The 18,665-nt window shown below is 34.0% G+C and overlaps 3 protein-coding genes across 6 annotated transcripts; 2 read left to right on the top strand and 1 right to left on the bottom strand.

The window, feature by feature from the left end:
• Positions 1-353: 353 nt before the first annotated feature.
• LOC133706375 (uncharacterized) lies at positions 354-2,548 on the top strand. 2 transcript variants are annotated; one of them, XM_062131898.1, is made up of 3 exons: positions 354-613; positions 917-1,036; positions 2,234-2,548. In XM_062131898.1, exons 1-3 carry the CDS (start codon positions 356-358, stop codon positions 2,285-2,287), a joined length of 432 nt encoding a protein of 143 aa, XP_061987882.1. In that variant the 5' UTR covers positions 354-355; the 3' UTR covers positions 2,288-2,548. The 2 variants fall into 2 exon arrangements, with proteins under 2 accessions (XP_061987882.1, XP_061987883.1); XM_062131899.1 differs by lacking the exon at positions 2,234-2,548 and adding an exon at positions 1,122-1,355.
• Positions 2,549-5,380: 2,832 nt separating this feature from the next.
• LOC133668037 (probable LRR receptor-like serine/threonine-protein kinase At3g47570) lies at positions 5,381-9,348 on the top strand. The gene is made up of 3 exons (XM_062087776.1): positions 5,381-8,285; positions 8,550-8,984; positions 9,076-9,348. Exons 1-2 carry the CDS (start codon positions 5,624-5,626, stop codon positions 8,780-8,782), a joined length of 2,895 nt encoding a protein of 964 aa, XP_061943760.1. The 5' UTR covers positions 5,381-5,623; the 3' UTR covers positions 8,783-8,984; positions 9,076-9,348.
• Positions 9,349-15,507: 6,159 nt separating this feature from the next.
• LOC133668438 (E3 ubiquitin-protein ligase RMA1H1-like) lies at positions 15,508-18,331 on the bottom strand. Of its 3 annotated transcripts, none has more exons than XM_062088288.1 (3): positions 18,013-18,326; positions 16,778-16,891; positions 15,508-16,547 (listed from the first exon to the last, which is right to left on the bottom strand). In XM_062088288.1, exon 3 carries the CDS (start codon positions 16,507-16,509, stop codon positions 15,718-15,720), a length of 792 nt encoding a protein of 263 aa, XP_061944272.1. In that variant the 5' UTR covers positions 16,510-16,547; positions 16,778-16,891; positions 18,013-18,326; the 3' UTR covers positions 15,508-15,717. The 3 variants fall into 3 exon arrangements, with proteins under 3 accessions (XP_061944272.1, XP_061944271.1, XP_061944270.1); XM_062088287.1 differs by having other exon boundaries at positions 16,778-16,906; XM_062088286.1 differs by lacking the exon at positions 16,778-16,891 and having other exon boundaries at positions 18,013-18,331.
• Between the last annotated feature and the right edge of the window lie 334 nt (positions 18,332-18,665).

The raw sequence follows: 18,665 nt of genomic DNA on the forward strand, positions 1-18,665 counted from the left end.
TCAGTACTGTTGTTACTTTTGCTTATGATTATGATTTGGGAAGGAGAGGAATATTTGATGATGTGAAGCTATTGCTCTCTTCTAGTTTTCCGTTACTGGAAAACTTTCTTACGAGGAACAGGAAGACTGGAAAACTTGCTTGCAGTAGCAGAAATGTGCATGGGGTAACATTCTCTATCTTTCCTGTGATTTCTTCAGGATTATGTTATCTCTAGTAGCTTTTAAATGCATTGTCATACTTGTTGTGACATGCACTCCTTATGAGTTACAAAATTGATTTCTGTTGATTTGATTTGACATTAAAATTTATTGAGTTTATTTTCAAAAGAATATTTTTTGTGTAAGCAGGCATTTCATGTATACCACACTTCATGCCTTATACTCTGGTTGCTCAGCATTGAGTTTGAGATTGTTTGCAATCAGTCAGTCAGTCCCAAAGTGGGGAAAAGATCTAGGAACAAGAACGGAGACAAATCTAATACATCAGGAAAAGGATGGAACAGTGAACACTTTCTCAAACCCAATTGTATCTGTGCTCTGTCCAGAGTGCCAAGGTACTGGTGTGAACATTGAGGGAGATGAGCTTGAGAAGACACCTGCCTCTCATTCAGAGGTATGGTTTCTGTCACTCGTTCATGCCATTGTGATGTTTTTTATGCTCTTTCTGTGCACTTTGCCAATGATGTCAGCAAATTACAGAACTTTCTCTCCAGTTAAATGATAAATTTCTATTGTCAAATATTTGTTGTTTTCATGGAGTGAATTTGAAGGGAAGACTAATTAGCTTTCAGCTTTGGGGTTGTGATTAGTTTTCCTTCAATAAAAACGGTTCTCCTTACCAGAAAATCCTTTGGAATAATAAAACAGAGATTCTTAGAGGAATCTTGTTCATTGTATCATGATCTTCTTGTTTCAGGTGTTCCAGTTCCAGATGAACGTGTGTAATGGATATAAAGGATGGATGAAAAGTCCTGAGATCTTGGAGAAGTGCTCAACAGGTTTTGACTTCCCTCCAGAATCTGGAGAGCCAGTTCAGGTATTCTGATCTCTGTTTCCAACTTTTATTGGTGATGAATTGGTATTGTTAATATAAATTTTTGTTTCTTCAACTTTTTTACCAGTCTGTTCTTGAATGAGGAATTATCATCATCCTATCTCGAATTTTGATGGATTAGCCTCCATTTGTCTGGGTTGGCTTGAGGCTAGTGACAGTTCTTTCATTACCTGTTATCACGTACTTGCTCTTGTACGGAGGCTCGAGATGTCTGTTTATTTGCCATTGCATGAAGTTTTGAAGCTTGGTGTGTCTTTATGATCTTCTTGACAAGGCTAAAGCATATCTTTGTTGGAAATCATATCACTCTGGGATTGATGTACATAATTAGTTTATTATTTTGTTCTTAATTGCTGGCTAGGAATTAACAATATTAATTTGCCTTAAACTTGTTGGGAGATATTCAAATTATCCAGGCCATTTGTCACCTGGAGCTCCATCCCAGACCAGGAATTTAATACCTGATGTCACTTTGTTATCAAGTTATTTGACAATTCCATAAAAAATTGAAAGTCTTCGACCGTGTGCTTCAAGAAACTATGACCTCACCCTACCTCTAATGAGTGTTGATGTCATGCAACTAGAGCTCGTGCTCCTTTTCCTATAGAGCCTTTTAAAAGTTTAGTTACCTTGGATCAATTCTGGACAAGCTAGGAGGGATTGGGTGCGGCAGAGGTCAAACCTGGTTCAGAAACCATATTTCATAGTTAATAATCTCGGGTACCTTGGAACTTGTTGCACCTTGAAGTAGCACTTCTGCCAAGCTCATGAATTAGAAGGATGTAAACAGGCCAACTCAGAACTAACTTTATCGCTATATACAATTTAATGTCAATGGTTTTACGTTTATATAGATGTGACAGTTTACCTGTACAGGTAAAATCTTATCACTTATATTAATCTATGAGCTTAGAATACTTAATCATATCCAATTACAATTAGTCTCTTCACTGAAATAACGAGCCGGCGCATAAAAATCCTTCACATTTGAGAGAAAGAAAGTCTTCTCAGATTACCATTCGGCCGAAAAGAATGTACAGCAGGACCATTTGCAGGCAAGGTTATTCCAGAGAAATTCACCTTCACCAAATCCCATTTGACAAGCCGGCCCGTCTTGCATGGTCATTTTGCAGCATAATGGATTTCTTATATATATAACCTTCGTCTGTAAAACATTAGGTACACAATAAATGGCGTGCTCAAAGAGGTGCAAGAATCTCATATGCTTTCTAGTTGTTCTCGCGCTGGTTTTAACACTTGCTGGAAGTTCTCAGGCTAGGCCGCTCCCGCACATGAATGTTTCAGGATTCCAAGCTCGGAATTCATCACTCGAGGCAGCTCTTAGGACCCTTTCGGCTATGTTACCAAAAGGTGCACCCCTGCCACCTTCTGGACCTAGCCCTGGCATCAACTGATTCAGTTTTAGACCTTCGACGATGGCATTTGCTAAAGTCTCTGCTGATTCTTATGCATGATAAATAGGATGTATTCTAAGAGAGGTTAAGTTACAATTGGTAGTTATGAACTAAGACAGGTTTGTTATGTTCTTTGTTGTCTAGTTTATACCGTCTTTGATTATTCATTTCTCTACGTATCTACTTTCATAGTGGATGTATGCAAACAAATTATACATGAATTAAGCTGAAATAATACAGGTTCATTATTTTTTTGTTTCTCTTACTGCTTCTGCTTTTCGCTACCGATTTCATAAACTATCCACGCTGGCTGCTATGATACCCCAATGCAACAACTGCAGTAATGTTCTTCTTCATAGAAGCTAGAGAAAATGTCAAGTAGATCCTTTACAAACCGATACACTGCTTAAATGGACAAACTTTGTCCTACTTGGTTAGAGTGACAAAAAAGCACCATAGGTTTTAGGTGGGATGAGTTGTGTGACAGTATAGATCAAGGTTGTTCCATGTCTCTTAAATTTTACTTATATATATTGGTGAGCCGAACTCTGCCGCATGCGTTCAAATTTTTTTAACATACAAAAAGAATGCTAAAGTGATAGTAGTGTTTTAAAAAAGCAAGAAAAAATTGATACTGAATCAATAAAATAAGATAATCTAATAATTTGATTTAAATTGTAGGCAACAATAGCATAGCAGATGAATAGTTAAAAAAACATTTGGCGACAATTAACTAAAACAAATGAGTTACCAATATCATACTTGTAAAGAAAAAAAAAGAAAAGATCGTTGGAAACTCACTGTCACTCCACTATAAACATCACTCAAAACCAAAAGAATTTGCTAAGATGATTCAAACTCCACTACAAAAGGTTGCACGATAACATCTAAAGAAGTCGAATGGGTTGCTAGAGCAACACCCTAGAAAAGAAAACCAAACAAAATAAAAGAAAGTGAGCATCTACCTATATTCATTCAATCAATTCTATTTAATTCAAGAATAAAATTTATTTTAAAAAATAAATTTAACAGAAAAAACCCAGAGATAACCTAATAAAAAAACAAAGGATATAGAAAGCTGGAAAAAAAAAGCCCAATATCAAATTAATTAAATATTAAAGGATGAAATTAAAAAAAATATTAACTTAAAAAATGATTAAAAAATCAAAGCAACCTTGAGCGAACCTCTAAAAACTTGGTTAATTTTCAAAACTTGTAACCCATGAAATCCTAGACACAAGTTTACCCGAGAAGCCCAAATCCAAAGCAATTAATTGTAGAAAGATGAAATCGAGTAAAAAAAATTCCAATCTAAAAAACTTTGCAAAGCAAAAAAAAAATTAAAATCAAAAGAATGATACTAAAATCTAATAAGAAAAAAATGGAGGTAATCTTGCTAAAATAATAATAAAAAAAGGGTATTCTTCCTTTTTCAAATAAAAATTTATTTATAACCCATAAGTCTTAGTTTTTTTATGAAGAGGAGAGTTGGAGTGTAATCTTACTCTGATAGCATTTAATAAGAGATAAATATTCATTTCATCTATATTAATATTTGATGGAAATATAATGGGTTCTTGAAGAACTTTTATACACCTAAAAAATATAATCTTACCCTTATAATATTTACAAATGGATAAATATCTCTTATATTTATATTAATATTTGATGGAAATATAGTGGGTACTTAGAAGATTTTTATACACTTAAAGGATATAAAAAAATTAAAATCCAAGACATTAAATGTAATCATACTATACCATGAAAAATATAAAAGTACTATATAACCCGTCCTTTCTTGCAATGTCCAATGTATAATAATGTATCTAGTGAAAAAAGATTTTTCTATCTCTAAGGAGCTTCCAAGCTTAATGTAATTATGTTTAAACTTTAAAGGATAAATATATAGTTTTACTGTGCAAAATTCACAGTGTTACGTAACACTGAGCTCTAATTTACAAGTGATCGATCCACTTTTTGAGTAAAATATCTTCGATAGGCAAGTGGAGCCTTTATATCCCATTGTTGTGTTAAATATCATAATGCATGATTGAGAAGAGGAAAGAGGTTATGGCGATAGATAGAAAATGAGAGGATACCATAGCTTCCGGCCAATTTGCCTCTCATCCTCAATATCATGCCCACTTCAACTTTATCGGCACATCAAATCAAACAGTGATTGACGGCTGATCTAACTGTACAATGACTGAAATGACAAAGCAGTTATCCCATGTGTGTGGAAGTGTTTGCTTGCTAATGTGATACTAGCTGTCTGATTTTATAAAAATATTTTTTAATTAAAATTGTATTAATATAATATTTTTTAACTTTTAATATTAATAAATTAAAACAATATATAAACATTTAAAAAATATCTTGTGACCTATCTTAACGAGAGCATGTGTTTTCATGGTTTTTGCTTTCAAAAAAGTAAAATAAAAGCTTTGCTAGCCTTGGTTGAATTTATAGTTATTGTGCATGATCCTGTGTCTTATTTGGACTCCGGACCGGGTCAAGAGTATATCAGTGTTAATTCGATTTTATTTTAAGATAATATATTTTTTAATATTTTTAAATAACTCAAACTACATTGTTTTGAATATAATTATTTAAAAAAAATAATTAAATGAATTAGAGTTGAACCAACTGACTTTCACTCAATTTTGTTTATGTATATATGTGTGTGTGTGTGTCTATATATATATGGAAAGTGCTGGTGTAAATTCAACAACATTTTCCACAAGTGGGGAGGGTGAAATTTTCAAACAGTTGGAACAAAATTCGAGACGGTCAGAATTCAAGGTGATAAGACATGAATTTATATAATTTTGTTCCAACTGTTTGAAAATTAAGGGAGTGAAATTTGGAAATCATTGGTTTTGTTCGCATGATTCCTGGTCCACGTTAGTGGGGAGATTTCTTGCAGTTTTTGCACGGTAGAAAACGTGTTCATGGGAGCTCGCCTTCATTTCCTGATAACAATTACAGCATTGTGGAAAATTTCACTCCCCACTTGTGGAAAATTGTGGCTCGCACTTGTGGAAAATGTTGTTGAATTTACACTAGCACTTTCCATATATATATAAGAGCACTTTAAGCATATTTTTAATACTTGAGCTCTAAGATCCATCACATAAAAATAAAGCAAACAAGCATGAGTTTGTGGTTACTTTTCTTGCAAGTGACTGTTTTCTGTTTTTCCATCACGTTACATGGTGGAAATGAGACAGACAAACTCTCTTTGATAGCTTTCAGGGCTCAAATTATAGGAGATCCCTTTGGAGCAATGAACTCGTGGAATGAATCAGTACATTTCTGCGAGTGGTCAGGTGTTACATGTGGACGTCGGCATCAGAGAGTTGTAGAGCTTGACCTTCATTCTTATCGACTGGTGGGCAGCCTATCTCCCTCCATTGGCAACTTGAGTTTTCTCAGGGTGCTAAACCTGGAAAACAACAGCTTCGGCCACAATATCCCTCAAGAACTGGGTCAATTGTTTCGGCTACGGATGTTGAGACTAGGGATCAACTCTTTTAGTGGTGAAATTCCAGTCAACATTTCAAGTTGCTCGAATCTCCTGAATCTTCATTTGGAGCGTAACAATCTTACTGGTAAGCTTCCTGCACTACTTGGATCATTATCAAAATTGCAAGTACTCATTTTTACAAGGAACAATCTGGTCGGTGAAACACCACCTTCATTCGGAAACCTTTCATCTATCAAAGAAATTCGTGGAGCACTGAACAATTTGCAAGGAAGTATTCCAAATACTATAGGGCAATTGAAAAGATTAAAAATCTTTTCATTTGGTGCCAATAATTTGAGTGGTACAATTCCTCCTTCCATATTCAATCTCTCTTTTCTTACTAATTTCGGTGTGCCAGTCAATCAACTTCATGGGAGTCTGCCCCCTGATTTGGGCATAACTCTTCCAAATCTTGAAATCCTTCTACTTCACACCAACCTTTTCAGTGGTGCAATCCCAGATACACTCTCTAATGCCTCAAGTCTCTCTAATATTCAAATTTCATCCAACTTCTTCACTGGGTTAGTACCTACCTTACTAGGAAGCTTGCCTAATTTAAGGTTCCTGTCAGTTTACTACAATGTTCTTGGAAATGGTGAGGACGATAACCTAAATTTTCTCTACCCCCTTGCAAACAACAGCATTTTGGAAATTTTGCTTATACATAATAACAATTTTGGAGGGGTACTGCCTGGAATACTTGGCAACTTCTCCACAAAGCTGAAATCCATGATATTCGGAGGAAATCAAATACGTGGAACCATTCCAAATGGGATTGGAAATCTCAGAAGCCTGGTTGCGTTGAGCTTCGAAGCAAATCAATTGACAGGCATTATACCAAGTTCTATCGGTAAGCTACAAAATGTCGGTTATTTGTATCTTAATACAAATAACATCTCAGGAAGTATCCCATCTTCTATAGGAAATATGACTTCTTGCATTGATGTTGATTTATCAATCAACAATTTACAAGGAAGCATCCCATCGAGTTTTGGAAATTGCCAGAACTTGTTGGCTCTGGCTCTCTCTAACAATAATTTGAGCGGTCCTATACCCAAAGAAATCACAAGTATTACATCCTTGTCATTGTATTTAAACCTGTCAGAAAATCAGCTGACAGGTTCTCTTCCCTTTGAAATTGGTAAGCTAGAGAATCTTGGTAAGCTAGATGTTTCTAAAAACAGGTTATCAGGAGAGATTCCCCGTGGTCTTGGCAGCTGCACAAGTTTGGAGTTTTTGGATTTGGGGGAGAATGTTTTCGAAGGGTTCATTCCCAAGTCTTTGAGTTCTTTGAGAGCACTTTACGTTCTTGATCTCTCTTATAACAATTTGAGTGGCCAAATTCCAGAGTTCCTGGGAGACTTTAACTTGTTAAAGAGTCTGAATCTGTCATTTAATGACCTTGAAGGTGAGGTGCCCATGCAAGGTGCCTTTGGCAATACTAGTGTGGTTTCCATTACAGGAAACAAGAAGCTTTGTGGAGGTATACCTCTGTTGAATCTGCCTAGATGCACAACCAATGAGTCTGGAAAGATGAAATCTTCAACCAAGAAGATACTGATCATTGCAATGTCTGGTGGATTTCTCGGAGCAATCTTGTTGACTTCCGTGCTTTGCTATTGCTTGAGAAAAACAAAAGGTAATCCTGCTTCTACATCTTCTTGGGGGAAATCATTTAGGAGAGTGGCTTACCAAGATCTTCTCCGAGCAACGAATGAATTCTCTACGGCCAATTTAATTGGTGTTGGTAGTTTTGGCTCTGTCTATAAAGGAATCCTTCCTCCGGATGGAATGGCTGTTGCGGTGAAGGTACTTAACCTTCTACGAAGAGGAGCTTCCAAGAGTTTTTTGGCAGAATGCACAGCCTTGATCAACATCAGGCATCGAAATCTTGTTAGAATAATAACTGCATGCTCTAGCATTGATTTTCAAGGTAATGATTTTAAGGCTGTAGTTTATGAGCTCATGGCCAATGCAAGTCTAGAAGAATGGTTGCATTCGACTCATCATCAGCCAAACAACGCACATGAGCCGAGAAGTTTGAATCTCACTCAGAGGTTAGACATTTCAATTGATGTGGCTAATGCGCTCGACTATTTGCACCATCACTGCCACACGCCTATCGTTCATTGTGATTTGAAGCCGAGCAATGTTCTGTTAGATGGTGACATGACTGCTAGTGTTGGAGACTTCGGATTAGCAAGGCTTCAACCAGAAGTTTCCGGTCAATTATCTTCTGATCAGACCAGCTCTGTTGGTTTAAAAGGCACCATTGGCTACGCAGCACCAGGTAAGACGACAAGAGTTTCATTGCTTTTGACTGTTTCAATTTTTTGTTTGTCATCCGGTTCTAAAGCCAGTTAAATTCTCTGAAAGCTTTAAAACAAACAAAGCTAAGTTTCCATTTGGTCAAACATCAACATGATCACAATTTAGCTTTATTTTCTTTGTTTTCAACCCTTTTGAAAGTATTTGCGCATTTTATTTCCTTACATATCATACATTAAGAAATGAAGCTATTAAATTTTTATAAAGTGAATTTCTTGAATTGCAGAGTATGGTATTGGAAGCGATGTGTCTACTCATGGGGATGTGTACAGCTTTGGCATCTTGTTGTTGGAGATGTTTACAGGCAGAAGACCTACAGACGACATGTTTCAAGACGGACTGAACCTTCACAATTACGTTGAAATAGCACTGCCTGGACGTGTTACAGAAGTTGTGGATCCAACCCTTCTCAGAGAATACGAGGAAAGAAGTAGTGTTCAATCCTCCTCCTCTCATTGAAATCGGATGAACCATATTGAGAGCGGCAAAATCCTGGAATGTCTGGTTTCAATTCTGAAGGTAGGAATTTCTTGTTCTGCCGAGTTGCCGCCAGAGAGGATGGATATGAGCAATGTTGTGTCTGAGTTGCAGCGGATTAGGGACTCTCTTTCTCGAAGCATGATGCGTGGGCAGCATGAAATTGTTTCGGTACGGCCACAAGGTAAAGCTCCATAATGAGAATACAAACACAACTCCTGAACGAACCAATTAAGATTATTAATGATTCCTAACACCGTTGTCTCATTTTGTAGATCGGTAAATGAGAACCTCATCTGTTCAAGGTGTCAAAAAATATCTTAATATTCATAGAAGGAGTGGCGTTGCCAATGCATATGGTTTTCTTTCAGCATTTTCCATTTAAGTTTGTATTCTCTTTGCATATGTTTGCTCAAAGGGTTGCACAAGTGTAATGGACATGAGCACTTGTTATTTTACGGACTTGCGGTAATAAATTTTCTTGTATTGTAATCATTTCTTGATAGAGATTTATCAAGTTATAGTATTGCACAAGAAGCTTTTGTCCATATCTCATGATTACGATCCATATATGCATTTAAATTCGTTGTCAAGCAGAGTTATAAGTTTTGGTACTTAAAAGGACCATAACCGTATATTGATCCCCCGTCTTCGGAGGGATAGTGTTCTTAAACTAAATGATGATTTTTTCTCTGAGTGATGATTTTTTCTTATCCTACTTAATTTCATGCATGGGAAAAGAAGATGCACATGATTATCATGGTTGTTAGGCACAAAGAGTTTGCAAAGAAGATGGTAGACATTGATTTGTAGTACTTCACGATCAAAATATTTTGCTAAAAAAATAGGAATGGATAAAGGATAATAATATTGAAACAATATATACCAATTAAAACATTTTTTCCCGTTCTTCAAGAAGCTCAATGAACTTTAGATTACGCTAGATGGTAGATATGGACGGGCTACACCCACCTTGTACACAAATTTTTAAAAACATTAAAAAATATTTAGATTATACAAGTGTACAAATTTTACCTTGTACACAATTTATTTATATACAAAACCATTTTATTTTAGCACAAGCATCAGAAATTCTATGAGATCTTTCATTGAAAGTCTATTCGTTCTGAATCCAATAATACAACCTGTTCACGATCTTGACTGACGCAGATTTATGGCAGATGAAAACCCTCTTTCTCTCTTTCCCTCCTGTCCTGGTTTGCGTGCCTCCATTTACAATTCCTTTCCTTACTTTGCTGCAAGGAGAAACGAAGAGGCTTTCTTGCACCAGCACGTTGTGTAAAGGAAAAAATCAAACATGTGCAATAAACTGACTTGGCCTTCCCTGCGGATGCGTAGATTAGGAACCTTTTTTTAATTTACACAGGTTAGGACTTTACGCAACTTGGGCATTTTTTTCCTTCTCTTCTTGCTGATTTCCAGATTAGGTCAACCGACCTTCCTTCACCAATTTGGAATTTTTTTTATCAAGCAAAAAGCCCACATGTTTTAATGTAAAGTAGGGTATAAAAAGAACACCCTCCGCACTCTCTCAATTCGTGCTGGCTCGTCTCCACAATGAAGGTATTGTCAGTCGGGCAATTTGTGCAAGTTTCTCTTTATTTTTAAAACATAGTTGTAACAAATGTGTCTTGTTGCGGAAATTATTATCTTGGATCGGGATAATCAAGAATGATACAGACATGAAATTCTCATTTTTTATTGATAAAAATATATATATGAATAGCATATTTTAATTACTAGAAACCTAATTAATCTTAAAATTCAAATAATAAAACTTATTGCATAAAAAAACAGTATTAGAATCCTTAATATGTTATACTCAAGTAATCTGTATTGTTTATTTGTTTAATATAAACTAAAAAAATATTATATTTTCTAATTATTAGTCTGTTTAAAATTGAAGAAAAACCTTCTTCAGTAAGGTCATTATATTATCAGATTAAAAATTTATTGTTCGAATGTTAACATAAAAATAAAAATAAATTGTTTTTTTATTTAATATCAACTATATATCTTACTTATAAATTTATAATTTTTGTTTTGATGTTTTTAAAACATAAGTCAAAATCCTTAGAAATTTTACAAACTTATTGTAAAATTCTTAAAATATTTTTTCTTAAAACATGCAAAAATATTTTAAATTTTCTTTGAAAAAGATGCTCAAATAATATTATAATTTTTTACCATATGTTATTTAAAATAAAATTGTATTTTTGAAAGAAAGATTTTTTGTTATTTTTTATGGATGAAAAATGATTCATTTAATAATAAAAAAACATCTTGCGTGTAGATCACATTTCCAAATATTAAATACATGATGGTAGAAGAAAAAGGTGGGGAATTCAAAATTAATTATAAAATAATCTTTCAAAAATTAAAAAATTATTAAAAATTGATGAAAGATGTATTTGGCAAGGCACAAATAAAATGTTTTTATCAAGGCTATTTTAATTAATATATCAATTCAAAATAAATTATCGTTTATCAACTTAAAATAAAATAATACCAAAACATCCACATATATTTTATTAATTTCACCCACTTCGATTAAATTTTATGTTAGTCCAAATAAATTAAAATAAACTCAAACATAACTCATGCACCAATGTAATGTCCAAAAAACTCAATCTCAATCCAAAAAATAATCTCACAATTCAACACAAATAACCAGAGTTTTTAAACCCGACTTGGTTCAAGGGCCGGGTTCTGAATTTTGACCGGATCACTGGGTCGCCCAGATCAATTCTGATTTTTTAAAAAATTCAAAACGATGTTATTTTAGTTTTAAAAAACAAATGTCAACAGGTTGCAACCAGTTTTTTACCGGGTTTTGACTTTCCTTATTTTTTTTAAATCCAGCACAGTTCCAGCCCCGGATCGACCTGCCAGACCGGATTTCAAAACTATGCAAATAACCACATCATTTAAAAAAAAAACAATGCACATCTAACCAAGTTAATAATGTACAAACCCAAATATTATATAAAATAATAAGCATTTAGTTCCAAAAAAATTCACAATACTATAATAATTTATTCAAAAATAATTTGAGTTTATCAAGATATTTGAAATGTCTAAAATATATTAAAATAGACACTAAAAGACCACTGAAAACATGTCCACCACGAGCCACCGACAAATGTCAGAGGTGGAATTTGTTTTGTTTTTAATAATTTCTTAATGAATGTAAACCTTACCAAAGTAATTATTTCTACATATTACGCATTATTTCAACATGTTATGTGTTCTGCTGAACCGATATGTAATGCTTTCGACAACAAAATAAAGATCCTTAATATTCTGCTTGCGTATTACAGATTTGAAATTGCAATGGAACTTTCTCCACAGCAACAGAGACCAATGGGAATGCTTTTGAACGTGTCTTAAAGCTTGATGAAGGTTCATGCTGACGATGACCAGGTCAGCATGGCTCCGGCTGGAGATAGAAAATGAGAGGATACCATATCTTCCTTCAACTTTATTTTTTATAAGGGAAATTAATGGTCATCTCTTCGCACGTCAAATCATACAGTGATGGGAGGCTGAGCTGATTGCTTAGCCATGACTGAAATGACAAAAAGTTAGTGTGTATTTATTTATATATTATATGCATTTTTGATAGTAACAGATGTGTTATAAAAAATATTTTTAATTAAAATAATGTATTTTTTAAGTTTAGAAAACATTTTAAGAAGTAGATTTAACTATAAAAATAAATACACCCTGTAACATATCTTCACGAGACTATGTGTTTCCATTGTTTTTTAAAAAAAAAAATTAAAAATAAAAGCTTTGCTGTCCTTGGTTAAATCTATAGTTATCGTGGCCCTAGGTATGATTTGGACTAAGGATCCGTTCAAGAGTTTGCTAGTGTCTTGTAATGTATTTAAAATAATATCTTATTTTATTTTTTTAATAACTCCAACGAAATCTTTTTAAATAATATTTTAAAAATAATGTTGTCTTAAATATAAAAAAATATTAGAGTTAATTGTTTAAGTTTCACATGATTTTGATGGAGTTATTTAAATTTAATTGAATCAATTTTAAAATAATATTTTTTAAAAAACTTAATTTAAATTAGATTCAAGTCAAGCTAAGAGAGTATTTGGCAGTGTGGTTGCGATTGCTTTTCAAATATTTTTTGGTGTTGAAATGCATGTCAATGATTTTTTTTTATTTTTTAAAAATCATTTTTGATATCAGCACATCAAAATGATTTAAAACATACAAAACATATTAAATTTCAGTAAAAAAAAATTAAATTTTTTAAGAACGCGGTTTTACACCACGTTTCCAAACATATTCTAAATTTAATAACTACAGTTATTTTGAAGGTTAATGCTGATGTCTCATGTTGAAATTACTCAACCTCCCTTAAAATTAGGTCATTAAAAATTTGATGAACAATTTTCATGAGGGTAAATTGCACTTACATGGTCTCTTTAGTTTCTAATTTTATTCATTTTAACCCTCTATTAAGTTTTTGGGTACACCAACCCTGTGATTCAAACACTTCCAGCACTTGTATTTGTAAATACGACAACACTTTCTCGTCATATATATATATATATATATATATATATATATATATTCAGGATTAATATCTAGAAAGTGACTCAAAGTAGAAGAGTTGAGGTGGCCAAGCTTTTAGTGAAGAGGTGAAAATGGCAAAAATTAAAGACTTTCTTGACAACATAATGTAATTTACAACATAATTAGTACTTCTATTTCAGTGAAATTGTTGGGTTTAAATCCATAAAAGGAAAATAAGGTGATATCCTTATAATCTAGTTTGCATAATTGAACCATTTTCAATTGATTTTTTGTTTTAAAATATGGGGTTTTTTTTTAGTATAGTTTCGGTTGTTTTTTAAAGTGTTTTTTTTTTGTTAAAATACGTCAAAATAATATTTTTTTTATTTTTAAAAAATTATTTTTAAGATCAGGGCACTAAATTAAATGATCCAAAACATATTTAAAAAATTAATTTTTTAAAAAACACTGGTTGCTCGCGTTTTTAATCGCTCAAATTATTAAAAAAATTATTTTCATGCTAGAATTCACAATGAAAGTAATGGTCCTAATCTCCTAAACTCTTTTGAAATTAAGGTGGATGTGAGCAATTTTGGCTCTAAGGAGACACAAACTCCATTCAAAGCTGGCTGCAAAAATTGGAGTTTATTAAGGGGAGAAGTAGCCCATTTTCAACGGTGGCGGTGACCCCTTTAAGCTCCTTCCGACGCCTGAAGCTATAGGAGTCAAACATGATCGACTAGCAGGTTCACAAGGCCGAACTGACATATTTTCTTGGACTTCTCTTCACTGATTCCACCACCTGTAGACACCACATCCAACTTTTTACCATTTTCTTAATCCAAATCAAAGATATAATTAAGTTAATCCTGATTAGACAGTGAAAAGGACAATAATATTTGATTTTAATATTAAGAACATGGATTTTGACATAGCCATGTTTTAACTAGTATATTTAATTTTTGTTCGTAATATTTATTTTTAATATTAATAAATTAAAATGATTTAAAAAATAAAAAAAAATTCAACTTTTATAATACGTTGTTTGGGCCATGTTTCCAAATCACCTTTAAGTGAATTCACTTGATTTTTTTTTCCGGCGGATCTAAATTTGATTTTTAAAAAATAATATTATTTTAATATTTTATTTTAAAAATTCTTGAAATAATAACATTTTAAACTAATTTGAATCCCATTTAACTCCGAATCGGTCCGAGTCAAGTTATCTCTCTGCTAAATTTAAGAACTTTAGTTTTGAGGTTTTGTATATTTAATAATTTTATTTTCGAGTCTGGACACTAGTTTCCAGGTTTTTTAAATAAAAAAGAAAACATATTACCTTGTGATTAACCATATTAAAAAAAAAAAAAAAAAAAACCTTATCCTTTCATGCAAACAAGACACCATATACGCATCTCTACAGAGAAGGTTAGATTTGACATTTCAAGGAGCTGAATTTGTCTTTATTATGGACCACCAGTAGACTTTGGGACTCCATGGAAGTCATCGGCTTCTTAACATGGAAAGTGACTCCTCAAATGATCATTACTAGTGAGTACCCACCTTCATTTTGTTCTAGATAAGAACATATACCATAAACTTGCCTGCATTCTCTCTTCGAGCCAACCTCCATTGCTAGGATTTCATGCAGAGAAAAGAACTCCCTTGTGGTGGCGCAAGTTCGAGGGATGATCTCAGATTCACAAGAAATTTATCTTTCCAATGGAGGAAATATAAGATGGTAGCACGTTATCGTCGTTCGAAGCTGAACTTTAGATTCGATTCCTTCCCATTGAGTGGAGGAAATAAGATTTTCAAGAGACTCTAACCTATAAATATTCTTGTTTTTGGTCTTTGGTTAAATGTTAAACGAAAACTTTCATTTTTCTTCACTCCACTTCTTACCTTTGGACCCATAAATAGAAATTATTTAATATTTATCATAATATCTATTAATAATCCTCATAATTTTTTTTTCCAACTAAATTCAAACTCTCTCTTAACATTTTACCCCATAAAAAATGTTTTACTCCCTCGACACTTCATCACTAAGATTTCTTTTCTGAATTTCTAACTTCAAAAAACTCATCCTTAATTCAGAGCTTTTAAAGGGAAAAGAAAAAACCATCTCTCACAAAAGAGGAAAGTAAGAGCGAGAATCCAAATCTTTGATCATCTGGCCAAAACAGAAGGAACAAGATTTTTCATCAAGTTACATGATAAAGCTAAGGATAAAGGACTCATAGTTACATATAAGGCAGCACGGGATATGCAGCATGTCTCAATTTCTAGCACATCCAGCTGATTACTCGTAAATTTTTAGAGGTATTCGAGATCAGAACAACGTAAATCTTTGGTCAGAACGAGAGAAAACATAAAAATACACAGCAAAAGAGGAAGAAGCAGATTCTGCTGAGAGACCTATCAGCTTGCATTACATGCCTTCTCACTCTTGGGCTAGCACTTCCTGCGAGATGATACGAATTTGGGTAACTCGGCATGTTGGTTATCGAGTTACCAAAAACCCTTGCGTATATCATTTCGCCAAACATCCCAACCACTGGATCAGCCATGTTTATTGTAGTGCCCCTTGGGCTATGCATAGGGGAAGCAGAGTAACTCCCTGGCTGGGAATAGTGGAGTTGTGACTGATGTGGATAATTATGTCGATGATGAATTTGCTGAACTGGGCGTGGACTACCTGTGGCGATAGGTGTTCTCGGCGAGTCAAACCCACAGGCAAGACCAGGAGGTCTTTGTGGAATGATTATACCGACATTTGGGGCTTTTCTCATGGAGGGTTTTGTGGTTTGGCCCCTGCCAAAGAGAGGAACTATTGTGGATTGGGAAACTTCGGCTTTGCAAACAGGACATTGCTGTTGTGGCTGCTGATCTTGGTTTTCAGCAGAGATGCTCTGGGAGTGAAGCCATTTGTATATGCAGGGCCAACAGTAGAGGTGACCACAAAGTGTGACCACTGGATCCTGCACGGAATCTAGGCAAATATTGCAATCAAAACCATTGGAGGGGCTATCGTCAGAATCTATGGCTGTCTTAGGAATAGGTTTCCAGTTCAGCAATGATGGCTTATATTCTCTGTTATAGTCATTCTGAGCCACGGTTTCTTCCAAGTACTGCTCTGTGGCCATAGCGTCTGTTCACGTCGGGCTTTTTTGCTGCCTCAGATCTGAAATTATGCCAAAGAAACAGGATTAGGCATAAATCATTGGATCAAAATTACTTACAGTTATCTCTGCTACCAAATATGCTTTTTTTAGCATTAAATAAACTGAATTTATGAATGGCAAGTAGCATAAAATGGATCAAACATAAATATACTCTAAACTAAAATGAGTACTTCTGCAAAGTCATTAGAAACATAAGATCAAAGAAACCCAAGCCTTAGGAGTAAATTACCTAAAACAATATGTCAGAGTTTTAGCTAAGTGGGTGGGGTGTTCTTATCCTTTTAAAGGCCTATGAGGAAAGAAGGAAGACACCGATTTTATAGATTGCAAGCCTGGATGAGATCTGCACGTACAGTTCCTGTAGGTGAGAATTAGGCCACCATAAGGTCACCTAACTAAATTTCACAAAAGCTGACATCAAATCAACTTGATTATCAGCCATCCAACCACCTTCCTTTCTCACCTTGAATAAGAGACGCCCTAACATCTAAGAATTAAACCCTCGATGAAAACTGTCTTTTCTCAAGAAGATCAACTACCTCTATTGAATAGTCATTAAAGTTTTACTCGAGGACAGTCTGAGATTTTTAACTAGCTTTAATTATCTTGGAGAATTGAAGGATTATCATCCCGGCAACACACAAATGGATATATAGCCATGAGATGACACAAAGATTCAATAGACGAATACTTGCACGAAACGCCAACCTTCTTCAAGGATAACTTTAGTAACAAATCAATAGTTGTTACTAAAAAAAACAGCTGCACATGGTTTTCTAACTGCAAACAAAAACTTCTCTAGGTGCAGCCACAAAAATACAAAATTTCTCAGGCCTTTTTCAGATTACAGACCCACTTTGTCACCACCGGGTGATAGGAAAAGAACAAAGAGGATAAGAAGGAAGGTAGCAAACAAGAAACAAAACCGATACCACCTTGGAAGAAATTTAAGTTTCCATGCCTTGGTAACCACAAAACTTCTAGCATCAAAGGAATTGATGATTCTTCCACCCGAATAACAAAGCTAATCCCAAGAAAACTAATAGGGCCGGGGTGATCCTTTCCTCAACCCTCTCGTAAATGAAGCCTCTAGACAAAATCTTCTTATGAAACCAATTACTTAAAGTGATTCCTTTCTAAACAAACATGCACGGGCTAAATTAACAATTCAAGAATCACTTCCCTCCTTAGAATTCAAAAGAAAAGGAACTTATCTTAAAACACAGTTTCATCAATCATGACACACATAAACAACAACAGCTCAATGTTCACATTTTAGAAGCCAAAAACAGCAACAACCCAAGTTTAAGAACGTATCCCTTAAGCAAATTGTCCCACTAAAACATGAATTTACTCATTAACACAAATCAAAGATCCAGATTTTCTTTGTAAGGACAGAAAAATGCAGAGCAAAACAAGAGACAGACAGACATTAAAGATAACATACAAACAAAGAACATATACCCAAGAATTGTCAAGTCTGATTCTGTTTAATAAAGAAAGAAACACTTGGCTCTCTGCACAGAAGATTACGAGTTTCTTTATTGATCAAACATAGCTATTATGGATTAATAAAGAAAACAAAAAAGAATACAGCTTTCTTCAACAACAGAGAGAGAAAGTTATATCAATGAATAGAGCAGAAAGATGAACTGTGAAGGGACTAAATAAGTTATGGCGCAATGGCTGTGATTGAGAGATGGAGAGATAACGGTGGTGATGACAGAGTGGGAAAGAAAGGTAGCAAAACAGACAGATATATAGAGAGAAGTATCACATAAATAATATACAGAGAAAGTGTATATATATATATATATATATATAAGATAAATACAGCGCTTCTTGTACGCTCACGTTACTAACGTGGCTTTCGCTTTGGCGCTTATGATCATAATTATAAAACCGGTCTGCCAGGTCCGTATCTAAGATGTGAGTCACAATTATATTTATCAAACCGAATGGTGTTGACCCGGTCAACAGCCACATCACATGAGTTAATTAACTCGAATTAATTAAAAAAATAAATTTGAATTTATAATATTTTATATGAAAAAATTAAAAAACAACTCATGTGAATATAAGTTATCTCACATTGAAAAGATATTATATTATTTTTT

This window comes from Populus nigra, chromosome 11 (genome assembly GCF_951802175.1).
Source record: "Populus nigra chromosome 11, ddPopNigr1.1, whole genome shotgun sequence".
Classification (NCBI taxonomy): domain Eukaryota; kingdom Viridiplantae; phylum Streptophyta; class Magnoliopsida; order Malpighiales; family Salicaceae; genus Populus; species Populus nigra.